Source organism: Ictalurus punctatus, chromosome 7, assembly GCF_001660625.3.
Source record: "Ictalurus punctatus breed USDA103 chromosome 7, Coco_2.0, whole genome shotgun sequence".
In the NCBI taxonomy this organism is placed as follows: Eukaryota; Metazoa; Chordata; class Actinopteri; order Siluriformes; family Ictaluridae; genus Ictalurus; species Ictalurus punctatus.
In genome coordinates this window covers 5,824,380-5,843,848 of record NC_030422.2, presented here as the reverse complement: position 1 = coordinate 5,843,848, position 19,469 = coordinate 5,824,380, and the positions used below count along the sequence as shown (strand labels likewise).

At 39.2% G+C, this 19,469-nt stretch overlaps 1 protein-coding gene across 4 annotated transcripts in view; it reads left to right on the top strand.

Moving 5' to 3' along the window:
• ankhb (ANKH inorganic pyrophosphate transport regulator b) overlaps positions 1-19,164 on the top strand; it is a 31,963-nt gene extending 12,799 nt beyond the window's left edge. Inside the window, exons 7-13 of one of the 4 annotated variants that reach the window (XM_053681761.1) lie at positions 2,659-2,751; positions 3,305-3,400; positions 6,730-6,859; positions 12,061-12,184; positions 12,283-12,346; positions 14,056-14,155; positions 17,585-19,164. In XM_053681761.1, coding sequence (XP_053537736.1) covers positions 2,659-2,751; positions 3,305-3,400; positions 6,730-6,859; positions 12,061-12,184; positions 12,283-12,346; positions 14,056-14,155; positions 17,585-17,601 — 624 coding nt within the window. In that variant the 3' untranslated portion in view covers positions 17,602-19,164. Of the gene's footprint in view, positions 1-2,658; positions 2,752-3,304; positions 3,401-6,729; positions 6,860-12,060; positions 12,185-12,282; positions 12,347-14,055; positions 14,156-17,581 lie in introns of all 4 variants that reach the window. The other 3 variants (XM_053681760.1, XM_017473176.3, XM_017473175.3) reach the window with 3 other exon arrangements.
• The last annotated feature ends 305 nt before the right edge of the window (positions 19,165-19,469 follow it).

Here is a 19,469-nt window from a genome sequence, read left to right as displayed (position 1 = left end):
CTCGTTTTCATTTTTTAGAATAACACAGGGCCTTTCTCTTCTGTTCTCTGTTGTCTTGTTTAAATGCAGATGCTGACAAGTTTGTGGTGTTAACATGTGAAAATAAAGACAGTCAACTGCTGGGGAAAATGTTTGTTTTAGGAGTGTGTGCGAGAGATTTTGTGTTTAAAATAACAGGTTGTGTGTTATTGCACCCATCACAAGACTGGGATATAATGCTTCATCGTAAACCCGGGTTTTATATCATATAAACAGAACAGACAGACTTTCAAGGGGAGGTGTGACTTAGAGTTCTCCATGTAGTCTGAGATTCAGGATTTTCCCTTCATTCTAATCGAAGTAACTAGTAGTAGATGTTATGATCGTCACTAGTAACTTGCCACTTGAGTCGTCTTCTCGTTGTTCTCTTTGTTACACTTAATTAATTGTTAGCATTATTATCGTTACTGTTACTCGAGTAATTATTTTTTATAAGTAGTCTTACTTGTACTTGAGTAATCTTGATATTTTTTTGGCTGCTCTACCCACCTCTGTTTATCTCTATTTCCGTGTTCTTCTATCTCAAATCCTTGCTATGTTAGTACCGCATTTATAGGTATAGAGTGCTGTAAAATCGAGTCCTAAAACCCGGGAATGAGTTAGCATTCTAGCACTTCCGGTTCCATCGTCCCTGAGCCAATAGGCTCATTGAATGGGCTTTTGGTTAAATGCCTGGAATAACGTCTGTGGTTAACACAAGTTCAACATATTTTCACGTTTTATTCTACGACATAAACCGTATCAGTAATACCCCACTCGTGATTTTCTTAAGTTTTTACGTGTCTTGAAAAGAGCGGTTGCTAACAGTCGGCTAAACGGGACTACAGAGGTTGTCCGGGACGTTAAACGTCATCACACCGAACATGAAAACTCCTCTACTACGGCCTCGTTGTGTTTATATTCGCAGTCTTATAAACTATTCCAACTCAAACTTGTAGATTTATCAATTTATAGTATTTTCCAATGGTAGTGGATTTTTTTTTTTTTTATTTTAGTGCTGGAGACGTGCGACCGTAGTGTAGTTCGTTTATAGCCTAACTTTATAGCGTTTTCACTTCTGGCGATCGTATTCAGGCTTCAGAATTCATAAAAGCTGTGTTCGTTTGTGAAGACTATCTTGATGAACAAAAACGTGTAAGAATCATAAACTTCCGTTGGTCACGGAGCTTATTTTCTGCAATAATCCAAAAGCTAATGGAAAAATCCTGTTGGCTTTTTGTTGAGGGAACCGGAGTGATGCTAATTTCCGGGCTGGCGTACAAAAGTGCTGCACTCTATTCTGTGTGTTCATTTTAAAATGTAAGTAGTTCCGATTGAACTTTAGTCGTATTTAGTCATTAAAGTGTTGTTCATAAGACTTTACAAGTTTCCCTCTTGAACAAAGGCACAAATCCTTTGATAGGATATGTTGAAAGAAATCAACCAAACACTAAAACACCAACTAGCAAAATGAATAAATTAGCATATTTTGTAGTGTTGATATGAAATTATATAATAACCTCAAACATATGTGATGAACATCTTTGAATATCCTGTCTACCCAGAGCTGATGAAGAGCCACATCTGAGCCTCTAATTCCTATTTACAAATAGCATTTTGACAGTAAACCACACTACGTATAATTTAGTACGAGGTCTCAGGTGTGCAATTGCGATGATTGACATTATTTGCTATTTTCCTGCTCTACATCTACTCTATGTCCTGTAGTGATTGCTATTAATATTCAGTTTGATTATATAAGTGTAGTTCAAGCTGTGTTTTTTTTTTTTTTTTCTTTCTTCTTTCTTTCTTTTTCTTCCAGGTTCTTAAAATGTTGGGCTCAAATTGACATTCACAGACCTGAGTTCAAATAAATGAAACCGATGAATAGCAGAATACGTGTCGTACGTGTCGGTTTATCGGCGCACACAATGTTGATCCCACTTGTAATTCCTCGCGGACGTTTTTTTCTGTGACTTGCGTTCTCGAGTGCCACTGCATTTACGATGCTTGATGGCAGCCGAACGTTTTATATAAGTTTATGCCTGTCTTACAGCTCTGTAATTACCATATAACACCGGTGACCTGAGCTCTTGTGAGCTGTTGTGTCAAATGGGATGAGCGTTTTTATTTCCAGGTCGTGTAATTGTGAAATAACTAGTCTAGAGGGTTCAGGGATTATTAAAGGGTGACGGATTTCTCTTTGTGCATGTAAAAACAAGGACACTGTGGTGCACACGTGTTTCTGATTTGTCGTATCTGCGATGTCTGCCTTTTTCGTCATCAGTTTTTATGATGTGGCCATGATGCAGTACGTTTCCTTTGCCCAGTCAGAAATGGTTTGTTCTTCTATGCTTGCGGAAATCGATTGCAATTGATTACCTGCAGATCGAACCTTCATGCTTGAAGTCTGCCGTGAACTAGTACTTTAGATTTGGCCACAGAGTGTTTACATAACGCAGATATCTGACCCCAACCTTTCAAACAATTAAGTGTGATTATTTTCTAAAGTAGAAGGAGGGGGCTCAACCAAACTGTGGCCACCCTGACGTTTGTTAGTTTGATTGCTAGATTACGAACTACTGTGACATTATTCGACATCTTAATAAGAGCATTTCTTTGTCTGTATTTTATTTCTAGGCAGTTGCAGTTTTGACAGCCACATATCCTGTGGGTCACATGCCGTACGGCTGGTTGACTGAACTCCGTGTTATCTATCCTGCCTTTGACAAGGTAAGGCTTTCTTAACTCCGTCCGGAAGGTAAAACAGAAGACGTATAACCATGTTAATTAGAACTTCTGGCTATGTACAATACTTACCCGGTGTAAGTCAGTATGCTCTGAAAAACTAAAGCACCAGTTTAGCATTTGAGTAGGTGGAGAAATTCATTCCAGTGACCATATCCACCTCCGAAAACACCTGTTTTTACCATGAAAATTGTACGTGAAGTGGAATTTTCCCAGCCTCCAGCCCTGCTGCTTTTGTAGGCACCAGCATGTCTATGGTGCTCGACTGCCATTTGAGAGAGTGTAATATTTATGGATAAACAAAACCGAGAAGCCGGAGGAATTAGGATAGAGGCTCACTTTGTGAAAGACATCCTGACGTTTATGATCGTTATCTTCTACTGATCTTTGTGCTTCACTTCTGCGTGACTGGTTTACTGCATCTGCGTCGGACGGCATTAAACCAGGGTTCATATCGACACTTGGGCCTGTATAGCACTAAATGACCCTTTTTAACAATTAAAAACATGTGCTTTTACACCTTTCTTCCCTCTCCTAGAACAACCCAAGCAATAAGTTGGCAAACTTTGGTACGACGGTCTCCAAGTCGCACATCAAGCGTTTCACGTTTGTCTGTTTGGCTCTGTCGATCACGGTAAGTGCTGCTTCACCCTCGCCCTCACCTCCTCCTCCGGCTCGTCCTTTTTGTGGCTTCTGTGTGAATCTGATGTTAAAGTCAAAATGCTGTCTTCGTAAATTACTTCAGCATACAAACTGTACATCAGTCCTATTCACACTGCACCTGCTCCTAACACATGGAGCCAATGGAACTCTATACTTCACATCACTGACTTGAATCCAGCCCAGTTATATCATTCCCCAGCCTCCATCTCTACTACACACCGTAATATTTACGTATAAACAAAAAAGAGGAGACTGGAATAAGGATAGAGGCCTATTTAGGGGAAGACATCCTGACGTTTATGATCGTTATCGTCTAATCATGCTCGCGATACACTTCTGTATGACTATTTTACTCTGCTTCAGCATAAGCAGAAAGGCAACACAGCCCAAAACAGATGATGCTATCTCGACTGTAGTAACACTTTCAATGTAACAAAACTGTTGCTAGAATTGGATTTTAATGTGGCAGATACATAATGATTTTTAAAAAAAAAGTGAAACGGCTCCTTAATTTAGTTATAATAAATATAAGCGTTCGTCCATTCAGATTAGTGGGCCGTAACTAACCGCTGTAGAATTCACGCTCATGCTAATCAGCAGCATCTGATAATAGCACTTACAGTAAATGAAGATGCTTGGACTTGTGCTAAAGATGTTTTCTAGCCTCATCTGAGGTGCTTCATCGATTCCACTATGTTCTACTCGGTCAATTCTTGGTTGTGTAATTTTCATCATTTAGAGCAGGGGTATCCAACTCAAATTTGTAATGGTTCATTGACATAAAATTCCTTCAAAGGTCTGGATAAACTACTTATACGAGTTTTTGGCATTAACAGTTACTATTTAATGCTTAACCATTAATGATTAGTTCATACCTATAAATAAGGCGGTCCGAAGTGTTTTTGTTTGACACCAGTGCGTCACGTTACCACTTTTGACTCGCACCACAGATCTCAAATAAATGAGACCTCTAATAACCATTTGATTAGCTAGTCTTTAAACACTTTGTTTTGATTCTTTAGTTGTTGTTTTTTTTTCTTTTAAAAAGCCAAGGTGTCAATTCGCTGGTAACTGAGATGAAAATCTATGAACGTGAAGCCCTCCGTTTTCTGTCCTTAAGTTTGGACCTCAGTTTTTTTTTTTGTTTTTTTTTTTTATGCTACTATGTTGATATTTGATCCTATAATAACATGATATTTGTGTATTGTCTTTTGTGTATCGCACTTTTAAGATGTTCTAGGAGGAAATAGTGAGGACTGCAATGAGGTGACGGTTTCCGAGAGCCAGAATTAGGAGTGCTTAGATAAAATGTACAGATAGACCCACACTTGTTGGTGTAGTAAGTTTCATAAGAGCTTTTATGATATCATCATTATAGCGCAATTTTTCGTACATCATCGGCTGTGCTGTATGTGTGTTATATTTATGTCTGATATTTATCGAACTGTATATTCATGACTTTTAAACGTTTAAGCTAGGCGTATCTTGAACATACAAACGATTTGAATTCATACACGTGTGTCCTGCTGCGATGTTTTTGATAACTTCAAGTAATCCTAGCTCGTCTCTGGTCTGATGTAAATAATTGACGTAAATCATGTGACTGGCTGCAACGGATGATCTGCTACAGAAGCCGCTCTGGTTAATGTTTAGAAAACCGAAGCCGCTGAACTACACTGCTACAGTATTTGTACTCCGTTTGCTCTGCTGAAATATTTAAATGAATTTGCATCTGGACCACGGTCTGATGACTCCCTGATTTACAGCAACACCTTCTCTACCGTGGAAGGAGTGTTCCAAACACATTTTACTGAGCCTGAGGGCAATAACAGAACGTTTTCTTATGGACGCTTGCTTCCAGATATTTGCCGCGGTGTTGCTCATAGGACTGTTACTTCACAGAACGTATACTACAGTAGAGCTACAAAGAGCTAGCCCACAGACTGTGAAGATTTTCGTGTACGCAGGTCCATTTAGATGTTTAGAAGTAGCCAAGTCAAGGCGACTGGACTCGTTTTAAGTTTGGTGAAGCAAAGCAAGTGCTGAATTTTATTTATTTATTTTGCGATATTACCAGTACAGCTGACTTTTTAATATTTTTAGATATAGTTGTCCAGTAATGTACTAGTTATGTAAGTCAAATGGTTAAGTGAAGTAGAAGTAGTGTGCGTCAAACACTTCTGGTGGTCAATTAACTGTGCGCTTTAAGTTGTTATTGGAAATACTGACGACTGCAATGAGCCGATGGTTTCTGAGAGCCAGAATTAGGAGTGCTTAGATCGAATGTACATATAGACCCACATATAGTTGTTGGTGTAGTAGGTTTCCATAGTGCTGGAAGCACTTTTTTTCTTTTTTTTTTTTCTTTTTTTTTTTTTACATATATATTATGTAGTGAAATGTGGGAGATGGAATCATAAATCATCATAAATTATCATATATTATCATTATCATAAATGATGCTACACTTGAGCTATTTTGTCCCAATTTTGTTTTTGATTCATTTATGTTGATATCGCATGATAGAGGTTAATCCTGTTTCTCACCATAGCAGCTGATGGCCAATCAAATGCTTTATAAAAAAAAAAAAAATACTAAGGGATGCATTCATTTGACACTTTGGCGCAGTTAAATATGAAGTTGTGGTAATGACTCAGTTGACCTTTTTATGATCGTCATTATAGCACAATTAGTGTACAAAACATGTTATTTGACACACACACACACACACACACACACATATATATATATATATATATATATATATATATATATATATATATATATATATATATATATATATATATATAAATATATATATATATATATATATATATATATATATAAATATAATCAGCTGTATGTGTTTTATATTAAACACCCACGAGTATGCATTTGGAACGGCCATAAAATATTTAAAAACCCGAAATCCCTCCCAGCTACGCCACTGCCCAGAGTTTTGGGATCTACCCCAACCCTGATTAGGATAAAGAAGTTAATGGGGAAAAAAATCCCAGACAAAATAGCTCAAGTGCATCATCGACAATAGGATTTCAACTTTTTTCCTCTGCATGCCATCATTATGGGACAGCAGGTTCATGTGACTAGTCATGTGGCACTTAGTCAAAGGAAATTGTTCTAAAAATAAAAGCTACGTAAAATCAGCAGCAGCAGCTTCTATGCTCTGCTGGTGAAGGTTTGTTCTATGGTGCTTCAATTTTGGTTCTCAAGATTAATAATGGCAAAATCTGAAAATAACTTCGTAGCGTTTTATTGGGCATCTGTGTTTCATTTGTACAGCTCTGTTTCGTGGTTTTCTGGACACCGCACATCTCTGAGCGGATCCTGGTGGACATCATAGGCGTGGACCATGCCTTTGCTGAGCGCTGTGTTGCCCCCTTACAAATATTTTCTTTCTTTCCTATTCCAGGTAAAGCACTGAACATACACTCCGTACACACGCTCGCGGACGTATATCTGTATACACATAAAGTCACTTGTGGATTCTACAAAAGCGCACCAGGAGTTTGCCCTCAGAGCAGCTGTGTCACTTCACACGTGATAATAATAATACGTTTTATTTATATAGCGCCTTTCCACGGGCTTAAGGACACTACACTCCGTATACGTTTAACAGGAAAAAGTACATTAATGTACAATATATTTCAACAGAAGTTACAGTCTCGGTTACGAAAGGGGAAATAAAACATCGATCAGTAATTGACCGATCATGCACTGAGAAAAGATGTGCTTTTAAGCTGAGATTTAAAGATAGAAGTAGAGGAGATGGAAGTCACGGAGGCTCTGAGGTAGAGAGTTCCACAGTTTAAGTGCAACTACACTGAAGGATCTTCAGCCAAAAGTGTATAGATGAAATCTAGGGACAGACAACAATGTGGAAGAGTGCATGGTGTGTACGGATGCAGCAGATCACATATACAGTATCTCACAAAAGTGAGTGCACCCCTCACATTGTTGTAAATATTTGATGGTATTTCATGTGACAACACTGAGGAAATGACACGTTGCTACAATGTAAAGTAGTGAGTGTACAGCTTGTGTAACAGTGTAAATTTGCTGTCCCCTCAAAATAACTCCACACAGACATTAATGTCTAAACCACTGGCAACAAAAGTGAGTACACCCCTAAGTGAAAATGTCCAAACTGGGCCCGAAGTGTCAGTATTTTGTGTGGCCACCGTTATTTTCCAGCACTGCCTTAACCCTCTTGGGCATGGAGTTCACCAGAGCTTCACAGGTTGCCACTGGAGTCCTCTTCCACTCCTCCATGACGACATCACGGAGCTGGTGGATGTTGGAGACCTTGTGCTCCTCCACCTTCCGTTTGAGGATGCCCCACAGATGCTCAATAGGGTTTAGTCCATCACCTTCACCCTCAGCTTCTTTAGCAAGGCAGTGGTCGTCTTGGAGGTGTGTTTGGGGTCGTTATCATGCTGGAATACTGCCCTGTGGCCCAGTCTCCGAAGCCAGGGGATCATGCTCTGCTTCAGTATGTCACAGTACATGTTGGCATTCATGGTTCCCTCAATGAACTGTAGCTCCCCAGTGCCGGCAACACTCATGCAGCCCCAGACCATGACGCTCCCACCACCATGCTTGACTGTAGGCAAGACACACTTGTCTTTGTACTCCTCACCTGGTTGCCGCCACACACACTTGACACCATCTGAACCAAATAAGTTTATCTTGGTCTCTCAGATCACAGGACATGGTTCCAGCAATCCATGTCCTTAGTCTGCTTGTCTTCAGGCTTTCTTGTGCATCATCTTTAGAAGAGGCTTCCTTCTGAGACGACAGCCATGCAGACCAATTTGATGCAGTGTGCGGCGATGGTCTGAGCACTGACAGGCTGACCCCCCACCCCTTCAACCTCTGCAGCAATGCTGGCAGCACTCATACGTCTATTTCCCAAACACAACCTCTGGATATGACGCTGAGCACGTGCACTCAACTTCTTTGGTCGACCATGGCGAGGCCTGTTCTGAGTGGAACCTGTCCTGTTAAACCGCTGTATGGTCTTGGCCACCGTGCTGCAGCTCAGTGTCAGGGTCTTGGCAATCTTCTTATAGCCTAGGCCATCTTTATGTAGAGCAACAATTCTGTTTTTTCCAGATCCTCAGAGAGTTCTTTGCCATGAGGTGCCATGTTGAACTTCCAGTGACCAGTATGAGGGAGTGTGAGAGCGAAGACACCAAATTTAACACACCTGCCCCCCATTCACACCTGAGACCTTGTAGCACTAACAAGTCACATGACACCGGGGAGGGAAAATGGCTAATTGGGCCCAATTTGGACATTTTCACTTAGGGGTGTACTCACTTTTGTTGCCAGCGGTTTAGACATTAATGTCTGTGTGTCGAGTTATTTTGAGGGGACGGCGAATTTACACTGTTACACAAGCTGTACACTCACTACTTTACATTGTAGCAAAGTGTCATTTCTTCAGTGTCGTCACATGAAAAGATATCATCAAATATTTACACAAATGTGAGGGGTGCACTCACTTTTGTGAGATACTGTATAACGAGGTGCCAGAACATTGAGACCTTTGTATGTCAGGAGAAGGATTTTAAACTTAATACGACATGAGACAGGTGAAGACTTTTCTATAAGTGTTTGTGGATCAGAAATCATGATCTCATTTGAGGAAATTCCTGTTTTAATCAAATTTTTACATCATGGATACAGGCAGAGCTGATGAGCTGATGGCATGTGTTTCATCGAAAATGTGCGGATGTATAAATCTGGGTGTCATCAGCATGAGACCACGGTGACTGATGATCTGACCTAGTGAGAGAACGTAAATTATGAACAGTAAGAACCTAGTGCAGAACCCTGGGGGGATAGTTGAGTGAGAGGAGCAGTAGGAGATTTGTTTTGATTCATGATGAGTCACGGTGTTATGTAATACTTCACTGGTGAAAGTTTAGCAGGAAACTTTCGCTGCTGTCAGAGGAGCCATACTGTAAGGAGCAATGGTTTATGGTCAACACTTTTAAAGGACAGTCGTAAGTAGAGGACATAGGGCAAAGCCGTGAGAGAGACATAAAAGTGCTTTCCCATCAGACAGTATGGTACAATAATATGATATGGTTAAAAAAAAAAAAATCAGTGATCACACATTTTATTCTTATTTCTTTGCTCATGCTGGGAAACGACCAAAAAGGGACATATAAGTAGAGACAGGAAAAAAGGGGTAAAATCAGATTAGTCAAAATATGTGAAAAATACAATCGACTTTTGTACCAAAAACTGCATCACTGAGACCAAAACGAGAGTAATGTAGTTATTAAGGAGCATAACAACCTCTAGAAAACACTCACATTCGACCACAATGAGGGACAGAAAGAGTGTTTATAGTGACGCTATAGAAAGAAGCATCCCAGCTCGTAAGACTGTGATAGAAATGTCAACGTCACATAAAATATAAAAGATATCATTTCAAGTTAAACGTTAATATATTTCGCATTTTAAGTATAAAGCTTTGTTGTTTATTACAAAAAAATTTTACTTAATGGCAGTCTCAAGGGGTTCAGCTGACAAAAACGTTTGAGAACCACTTTCCTAAAGGCACCTTTGATTGGTGGATCTTTTACCTATTTTATTGGTGCCACAGAGAGCAAAAAAAAATCCCACATAAATATTAGCATCACATGGAAGGATGTTTCTGGTTGAAGAGTATTATTCTGTTTATTGTGGCTAAAAGAATCAGGAACGGAACGTCCTTTAAGAAACCAAACATTAGGTTTTCTATTGCAGTGTTGTGAGGATGCTTTCCTGGTACACACAGTGGTGCTTCAGAGTTTGTGGAACATTTAGAATTGTCTATTTCTGCATAAACATGACCTAAAACATCATCAGATTTTCACACTAGTCCACAAAGTAGATACAGAGAGTCCAGGTAAACAAATGAGACAAAAATATTACACTTGGTCACTTATTAATTGAGGAAAATGATCCAATATTACATATCTGTGCTTGGCCAAAAAGTTCTATTTTGGTCTCGTCCGTCCACAAAACATTTTTTCATTAGCCTTCTGGCTTGTCCCTGTGATCTACAGAATAGGACTCATGAACATTAACATTAGCCAATGCGAGAGAAACCTTTAATTGCTTAGAAGTTACCCTGGGTTCCTTCGTGACCTCGCAGACTATCACACGTCTTGCTCTTGGAGTGATCTTTGTCGGTCTCCACTCCGGAATGTGGTCTTGAATTTCCTCCATTTGTATACAGTCTGTCTGAATGTGGATCGGTGGAGTCCACACTCTTTAGAGATGGTTTTGTAACCTTTTACAGCCTCTTTTCTCAACTCTTTTTCCGAGGTCCTCATAAATCTCCTTTGTTCATGCCATGATACACTTCTACAAATGTGCTGTGAAGATCAGACTCTGATAGATCCCTGTTCTTTACATTGATTGAAAACACCTGACTCTAATTTCACCTTCAAATGAACTGATAATCCTAGAGGTTTCACATACTTTTGCCACTCACAGACATGTAACACTGGATAATTTTCCTCAGTAAATAAATGATTATAATATATTTATATTATAATAAATGATCAAGTTTATTATATTTTGTCTCTTTTGTTTAATTTGGATCTCTTTGTCTACTTTTAGGACTTTTAAAATCGACTCTTAAAATCTGATGATGTTTTAGGTCATGAAAATTCTGTACTTTCAAGCACTACTGTATATGCCTGGATTCACATTACTAACTGTACTGTGTTGTCTGAGGGAAAAGCACTACACAGTGAGAGGCCAAGGGATTGGAGAAGATATCACAGGTATAAGGTATAATAAAGTGACGAGTTTATAATGACCAAAGGAACAACTGTACACATGCACGTTTATGCAGTTATCCAATCAGCCAATCATGTGGCAGTGGCACAATGCATAAAATCATGCCGATACAGGTAACATTCACATCCAACCTTAAAATGGGGGGGGTTTCGTACCCGCAAAACACCAACGATCTGACATCGCTCGATTGTCGCCTGATTGACGTCGTCTGGTTGTAAAGAATGGTTATTTGACGACAGGATGTTTTTTGTTTTGTTTTACACACTATTCTATGTCTAAACTGATGTGCATGAAAATCCCAGGAGATTAAAAGTTTCTGAAATTCTCTTAACCAGTCCATCTCGCACCAACAACCATGCCACGGTAAAACTCACAGAGGTCACCCTTTTTCTCCCATTCTGCTGTTTGACGTGAACATTAAATGAAGCTCTCGATCTGTATCCGCATGGTTGTATGCATTGTGCTCCTGCAACATGATTGGCTGATAACGGATATTTGAACGACTGTGCTGGTGTTTCTATTAAAGTAGTGAGTGAACATGTACATAATACTTTTATGTGTCTTTAATCCTTTTTGTGCTTTGGCCTGTTTGGATATATTTGATCGCATTAATAGTGGATAATGTAAAACCAGCTCGCTAACCCACCTCTGTAGTTTCTGCAAGCCTTTGTGTTAAAACAGGTAATAAAAATGACCAGCAACATTCAACCTGATTGCAGTATTTATTCTGTCCAATAAGTCTGTCTTATTTGAGCCAATTTTGGTATAATTCAGCATGACCTGCTTTTATTGTTATTGTTTGAAAAGTGACGGTGCGTGCTCACCTGACTGGCTGGCTCATGACCCTGAAGAAAACCTTCGTCCTGGCTCCGAGCTCTGTGCTGCGAATCATCGTTCTCATCACCAGCCTCGTCGTGCTGCCCTACATGGGGTGAGTGTCAGCTCCTGCCTTTGTTCTGTTTTTCTAATGAACATTTGTGACCACATAGTGCTGCTGACTAATGTTTCCTTTCCGTGATATTTTATCAGACATCAACAGGACTGGAACGCCAGTGTACTGAGAGAAAGGGTTAAAGAACGGCATGTCGGCAAAGTTAATCCCTGTTATTACTTACTATATGTTAGTAGCTATAAACCGTCATTCCCTCACCAACCTCTCTTTTTTTAGGTTAATACGATTTTTTTAAATAAAAGCAGCTTGTTCAGTTATAACTAAGCACAGAGTCACTGCTGTTGAGTTCTCGTATCTGATTGGTCAGAAATTTTTAGTTTTCTACAACACAGCTCTGACGAAAGTTCCAGCTATAATTCAAATGGTAGGTTTATGTTAATGTGCTTGCTCTAATACATTAGCGTTTCTATAGTCGCAGCTCTTTCACAGGGAGTTGTCTGGTGGATGCATAATCTAAGGATAATAAAAAAAAATCAATTTAAAAAAATGTGTTGTTTAGCAGTGTTGATGTGGTAAAGCGTTGAATAAGGATGTTTGCTTAACATTTATGAAAGGAGTCTTTAGTTTTCTGCCATGGGAAAGTCATCAGGATAAAGGACATTGCGCTTACAGGTTTCTCATGACAAGCTGCATTCTTTTATGTTATCCTCATGAAAGAGAGAGTAAGTGAACAAATGCTACGGACTATTTTGCCTCACAGACATTCCACGAATTTAAAACGGTTAAAAAGCATCATGTGTTGTTCATTAACACATTAAAACTGTAATTGTTGCCAGATTGCTGTGGTATAAGATTTTTTAAATAATAAATAACTAAATAAAACACCTTTGTGTGTACTGGAATAAAATGGACCTTCACTATGCATTACACCATCCCATGGTTGATTTCTCCCAGCCACCCCCCCCCCCCCCCCCCCCCCCCCCAATAACAGCATGCCCCACTGTGTTTTATTTCCTTCTTAAACCCTCATGAAGGTCCACAGAATATATTGCAAATATGTCAGACACAGCTCCAAGTACTACAGTTCAATCCTGAGCTTAGGTTACTCTCTGTGTAGTTTTGAATGTGTCCATGTGGGGTACCTTCCCATACTAATAGATTTATTGGCTATGCTAAATTGCCCCTAGGTGTGAATGAGAGTGTGCATGGTGGGTGTATTCACGTTTCACACCCAGTATTCCCAGCAAAGGTTCTGGATCCACCTCAACCCTGAACCGGATGAAGCGGGTCCTGAATATGAATGAATGAACACACACAAAATGACAACATTTTCCACAACATATTTGGTAATACTAGTATTGCGTTAATAGTTACATCACTGGTCAAGACTATTTGCGAATGACCACTGTCACTACATTAAAACGTATGAGTTTTCATTTTGAATCTATGTAGAGTAGTCATCAGTGTTAATGAATAAATTACCCATACAGAGTAGTTTTCCTCTCTACTTTAGTGTCATCTTTCTCAAGATTAATTCTGCACTCCAATGGGAGAGTACCATTCTGCTGTTTACACATAGCACCAGTACTTCTTTGTCTTACATTCTTCTACTGTACTTCATATCATGACAATTGTATTGTCACTGAACAGGCTATTGCTCAAACAAGTTCTCCACCAATCAGTTAAACCAAATATTTAAGAATAACTGGTATACTTTTCAAAGAACGTAGGAAATAGATATGAATTTTGGCCACCATTAAAGCAAATGTATGCCAAGTTGATTTATCAGAGGTTTATTGCGAAAGCCTTGGTGCTTGTTCACCAATCACGGTGCTACAGCTTTCTTGATTTAAACTTTGCCCCTCGAGATTTTCACTGCTGTTAGTAACTCCAAGTTGTGTACACTTCAGGGTGCATGGAGCTACTCTGGGGGTTGGATCTCTCTTAGCTGGCTTCCTCGGAGAGTCTACAATGGTGGCGATTGCGGCCTGCTACGTCTACCGGAAGCAGGTGAGGTACCACCAAATCTTAAGAGAATTACTCATCATACTCGCTATTTCAGCTCTGTCCTTTGTAATTTCTGTCCCGTGGCCTCGTTTCATTTCATTAACTATACTTAAAGCCAGTTTGTTCACCCATGTCCAAGTGTCTATTAATACTAATAAGATAAGATAATACTTTATTAATCCCCAGATGGAGAAATTAGGGTGACTTGAGCTTTGAATGTGTTTTGCCTCTCATCTACTCAAAGTAGAACTGATGAAGGCCAAGCTCATTGCTCAATACATGCTTGGTATAGCATGTTCACATACACTCACGGAGCACTTTATTAGGAACACCTATACATCCGTGCAATTATCCAGTCAGCCAATCATGTGGCAGATTATGTTATGCAGATACGGGCCAGCAACTTCGGTTAATGTTCGCATCAACCATCAGAATGGGGGAAAAAATTTGATCTTAGTGATTTTGACCCTAGAATGATTGTTGGTGCCAGACAGGCTAGTTTGAGTACTTTTATAACTGCTAATCTCCTGAGATTTTCACACACAACAGTCTCTAGAGTTTACTCCGAATAGTGCAGTAAAGAAAAAAGTCCAGTGAGTGGCAGTTCTGTGTATAGAAACGCCTTGTTGATATCAAGCCGACAGAAAGAAAGGCTACGGTAAGTCAGATTGTGTCAGCCAAGAACAGAAATCTGAGGCTGCAGTGGGCACAGGCTCACCAAAACTGGAAAAATCTAGCCCGATCTGATGATCTTGACTTCTGCTGAGGCACACAGACGGTAGGCTCAGTATTCGGTCCCAACAGCATGAATCCATTGACCCAACCTGCATTGTGTCAACAGTCCAGGCAGGTGGATGTGGTGTAATGGTTTGGGGAATGTTTTCTTCGCACACTTTGGGCCCGTTAAAACCAATCAATCATCGCTTGAACGCCGTAGTCCATTTGAGTATTGTAGCTGACCTCGTGCATCCCATGGGCACAATTTACCCGACTTATAATGGCTACTTCCAGCACGATATTGCACCATCACAAAGCAAAATGGTTTCATGAACATGACAATGATATCAGTGTTCTTCAGTGGCCTTCCCAGTCACCGCATCCGAATCCAATCTTTGCGATGTGGTAGAACGGGAGATTCACAGCATGGAAGTGCACCTTAAACATTTACAGGAATTGCGTGATGCAATCATGTCAACATGGACCAGAATCTCAAAGGAAGGTTTCCCACATCTTGTGGCATCCATGCCAGTAATCCCTTCCCAGTATTATACAGTGTTCCTAAAAAAAAAATTTTAAATAAATGGTTTTGCAGCAAAACATTCCTTAAAATATATATCCTGTTGTTTCTCAACACGGTTGAATTCACAAGTCAGAAGCTGTTTTATATTTATATATATATATATATATATGGGGTTTTTTTTTTTAAAGCATTTCTTCCAATACGTTATCATTTTCATAGTACGTTACGAGGGTAAATATAATCTTAAGACTAATAAAGAACTTATTAAAAATGCATTTTTATTTAACTAAGAAAAGTCATCTTTGATTTGGTGAAGTTTTCTAAAAGGAGTTTAACATTTATTGACGGAGTCTCAAGCGTTATCGTTTTTCCAGACACATGAAAGTCTTCAGGACAGAAGGACTTTGCACATTCTGGTTTCTCAATAACATGACAAGTTGCTGTTTGTTTGTTTGTTTGGGTTTTTTTTTTTTTTTTTTTTAACTTCAAGGGAGAGAGCGAAGGAACGACAGGTGAGGGAACAACTGTTTATACAGTGGATACAAAAAGTCTACACACCCCTGATGAAAAAATTTCAGGTTTTTGTGATGTCAAAAATTCAACCAGGATACACTATTTCATCTCCAGTCATCTCCTCACCTTTAATAACGTGCAACAAAATGTTTAATTTTTCTTTTAATCACTCAAACTTTCGACTTGTTTTTCAATTTTGTTGTTCGCTTCATCACATTAAAGGTGGGAAAAGATCTGACGTGATTTATCTTTTTTTTTTCATTTACAGTTTCATTTTTTTTTTTTTACATAACAAAAAGCAGATTTTTAACAAGGGTGCGTAGACTTTTTGTATCCACTATAGCTGCTATAATGTAAGTAATAACGGGTACTAACTTGTTTTGTGGGCATTCCATAACATTAAATGTAGCTATAAATGGTTAAAAAGTTTGACGTGTCGTTCATTAAAAAATTTAAAGAAAAAAATCTAATAGTTGGCAAATTGCTGTTGGTTAGAGAGAATAACATGCATTCATCAAATCATCACTTATTGCAGATGTTATTTCTGTATATTAATTTACAGTGGTGCTTGAAAGTTTGTGAACCCTTTCGCATTTACTATATTTCTGCATAGATGTGACCTAAAACATCATCGGATTTTCACACAAGTCCTAAAAGTAGATAAAGAGAACCCAATTAAACAAATGATACAAAACATATTATACTTGGTCATTTATTTATTGAGGAAAATGTTTGGAGAAAGGAAAACACTGCATTCCAGTATAAGAACCTTATCCCATCTGTGAAACATGCTGGTGGTAGTGTCATAGTTTGGGCCTGTTTTGCTGCATCTGGGCCAGGACGACTCGCCATCATTGATGGAACAACGAGTTCTGAATTGTACCAGTGAACTCTAAAGGAAAATGTCAGGACATCGGTCTGTGACCTGAATCTCAAGAGAAAATGGGTCATGCAGCAAGACAACAATCCTAATCACACGAGTCGTTCTACCAAAGAACGTTTAAAGAAGAATAAAGTGAATGTTTTGGAACGGCCGAGTCAAAGTCCTGACCTTAATCCAGTAGAGATGTTGTAGAAGAACCTGAAGCAAGCAGTTCATGTGAGGAAACACACCAACATCCCAGAGTTGAAGCCGTTCTGTACTGAGGAACGGGATAAAACTCCTCTGCGCCGATGTGCAGGATGATCAACAGTTACCCTAAACGTTTAGTTACAGTTATTACTGCACAAGCGGCTCACGCCGGATACTGAAAGCAAATGTTCACATACTTTTACCACTCTCAGATCTGTAACTGGATCATTTTCCTCAATAAACAAATGACCAAGCATAATATTTTTCTTTCACTTGTTTAATTGGGTTCTCTTTATCAAGTTTTAGGACTTTTCTGATTTCTGATGTTTTTCGATCATATTTATGGAGAACTATAGAAACTTCGAAAGGATTCAAAAACTTTCAAGCCCCACTGTATGCTTATTTTTATCGAAGGTGCCAATAATTCTGGAAGGCTCTCTATATTAGTGCGAGCCACTATATGTGTAATTAAACATGGTTATAAATTTCAGTTCTCCTTAGCCAACATTGCTCCCTCTTCCATTTTTCAAACCCTTCAGGTTGATGCATTCTTCAGCAAGGTTTTTAACAGTTTTCAAAATGCCTTTTATATTCCACTTCCCAGAAGAAGAAGAAAGATTGTGATGGGGAGGTGGCCATCGAGGGAGAGGACTCGGCTCCTATGAACGAGGTGCGCTCCGGCCGCCGGATAAATGACGTCGTTGAACTGAAGGAGGAGGACGAGGAAGAAGAGTGACCTGGTGATTTTTAGGAGACGTCAGCCTCATGCGCATTCCTCCTGGTTATGTTCAGTGCTTGTGGGAGGACGTGTTGAGGGGGGGATCCAGGGATTTTTTTGCTTTGCAGGGCAGTGTTTTAATCGCTTACTGCCCCTGTTGCTGCTCTTTCCACCTGTGCAGTGTGCACATGGAGTATGCTTGAAAAGGGAGCCGTAGTTAGAAATCACGAAAGACAGAAAGGACACACATTCCTATTGTATTAAATGTCATTCAGCCACACACACGTGTGTGTGTGTGTGTGTATGTGTGTGTATCTCAGTAGATGTTTTTCAGCTGTTGTCGGGAATCTCTACGTGACGGACAGTCAAGATATCGATTTGTACCAAAGCTACTTGTCGCGTGTTAACTGCTTTTCATCAGTGCTCTGAGCTCAACTGTGCTGCCGTCCTAAACGTTTATGAACCCTGATCTGGAAAGAAAATACAAAAATATTACACACGCGCACACACACACACACACACACACACACAGTAACTTCATCTTCTTGGAATGTGAATATCTTTTGGTTGTTATTTTTTATCTCGCATACACTGCAGAAAGTGAAGAGAAGATATGAATTTTCCAGGAACTCTAAACCCGAATGTTGCTGCACAGCCGAGACCTTTTATGCTAGAAATGTTTCAAATAGAGTTAATTATACAGTCGCACACAAATATACATCTTTACATGGTCAGATTTTTTTTTTTTTTTTAAATCAGGTTGGAGTGTGTATTAGATTAATAACATGAGTAAATGAATAAGGAAATGGCTTCAGAGTGACAAGTGGGTGAAGTGTGCGGGCCATTTTAGAGGCACTATTTTTTAATATGCAATGTCATAGATGTATAAACTCTGGTACCTTTTTGTATGAGTGATGTGAAGTCTGTATTTGGTGGGAAAGGGAAGGAGGATATCGCTGTCCGTTTGCTTTACATGCTCATGTCTGTTGCAGTATTTTAAAAAGAAAATAACATTTCATTTGAACATTTTTTTTTTTTCCTATTAGACATTCTGTTCTTATGTCATCTGAAAAAAAAAATATATATATATATATATATTATATAAACTAGGTATGAAAAATTTGGGAAGAAATTTTGCTAGTGTTAATTTCCCCTGTGTATGGAGACTCTTGGGACACCCTGTAAGCACCATGAAGTCTGATTGATCATCCCTTTCCTGTCCTATACTATTGTAATGATGATAAATTTCTGCACAAGTATTTATGATGTCTACGGCATTCCAGCATTCGTTTTTTTGATTTGGTTTGTGATGACGAGCAATGTCTGGCCGTGCTCCTTTTATATTAAATATTACTGCTTGATCCAAAGCAGAGGAAATGCACAGTAGACGTTCAGACCTTTTACAGTTGTCCAGTTCAGACGATGACAGCTTTATTCCACAATGATTAAAGGGTGACAATGTAACCACATGTTTCATCTCGGGTTATTCACTTTCCTCTAACGCGAACACAGGTCTTTAGTAACAGTGTAACAGCAGAATTGTTCTGGAGACTGATGCAAATGAAATCACTGACCCAAAGAACATTTCAGTGAATATAATGGAACGAACACGTCATGTTTTAATTAACTGTTATCCAGCAAACATATCTATATATTATGTTTCTTCCTTAAAGATAACTAAATATACTTGTGCCGACTTTTTTGGTTTGTTTGGGGGGGGGGGTTTGTCCGAGTTTTTTGAAAATCCTCATTGTAGTGAAACAGTGCCCTCTGG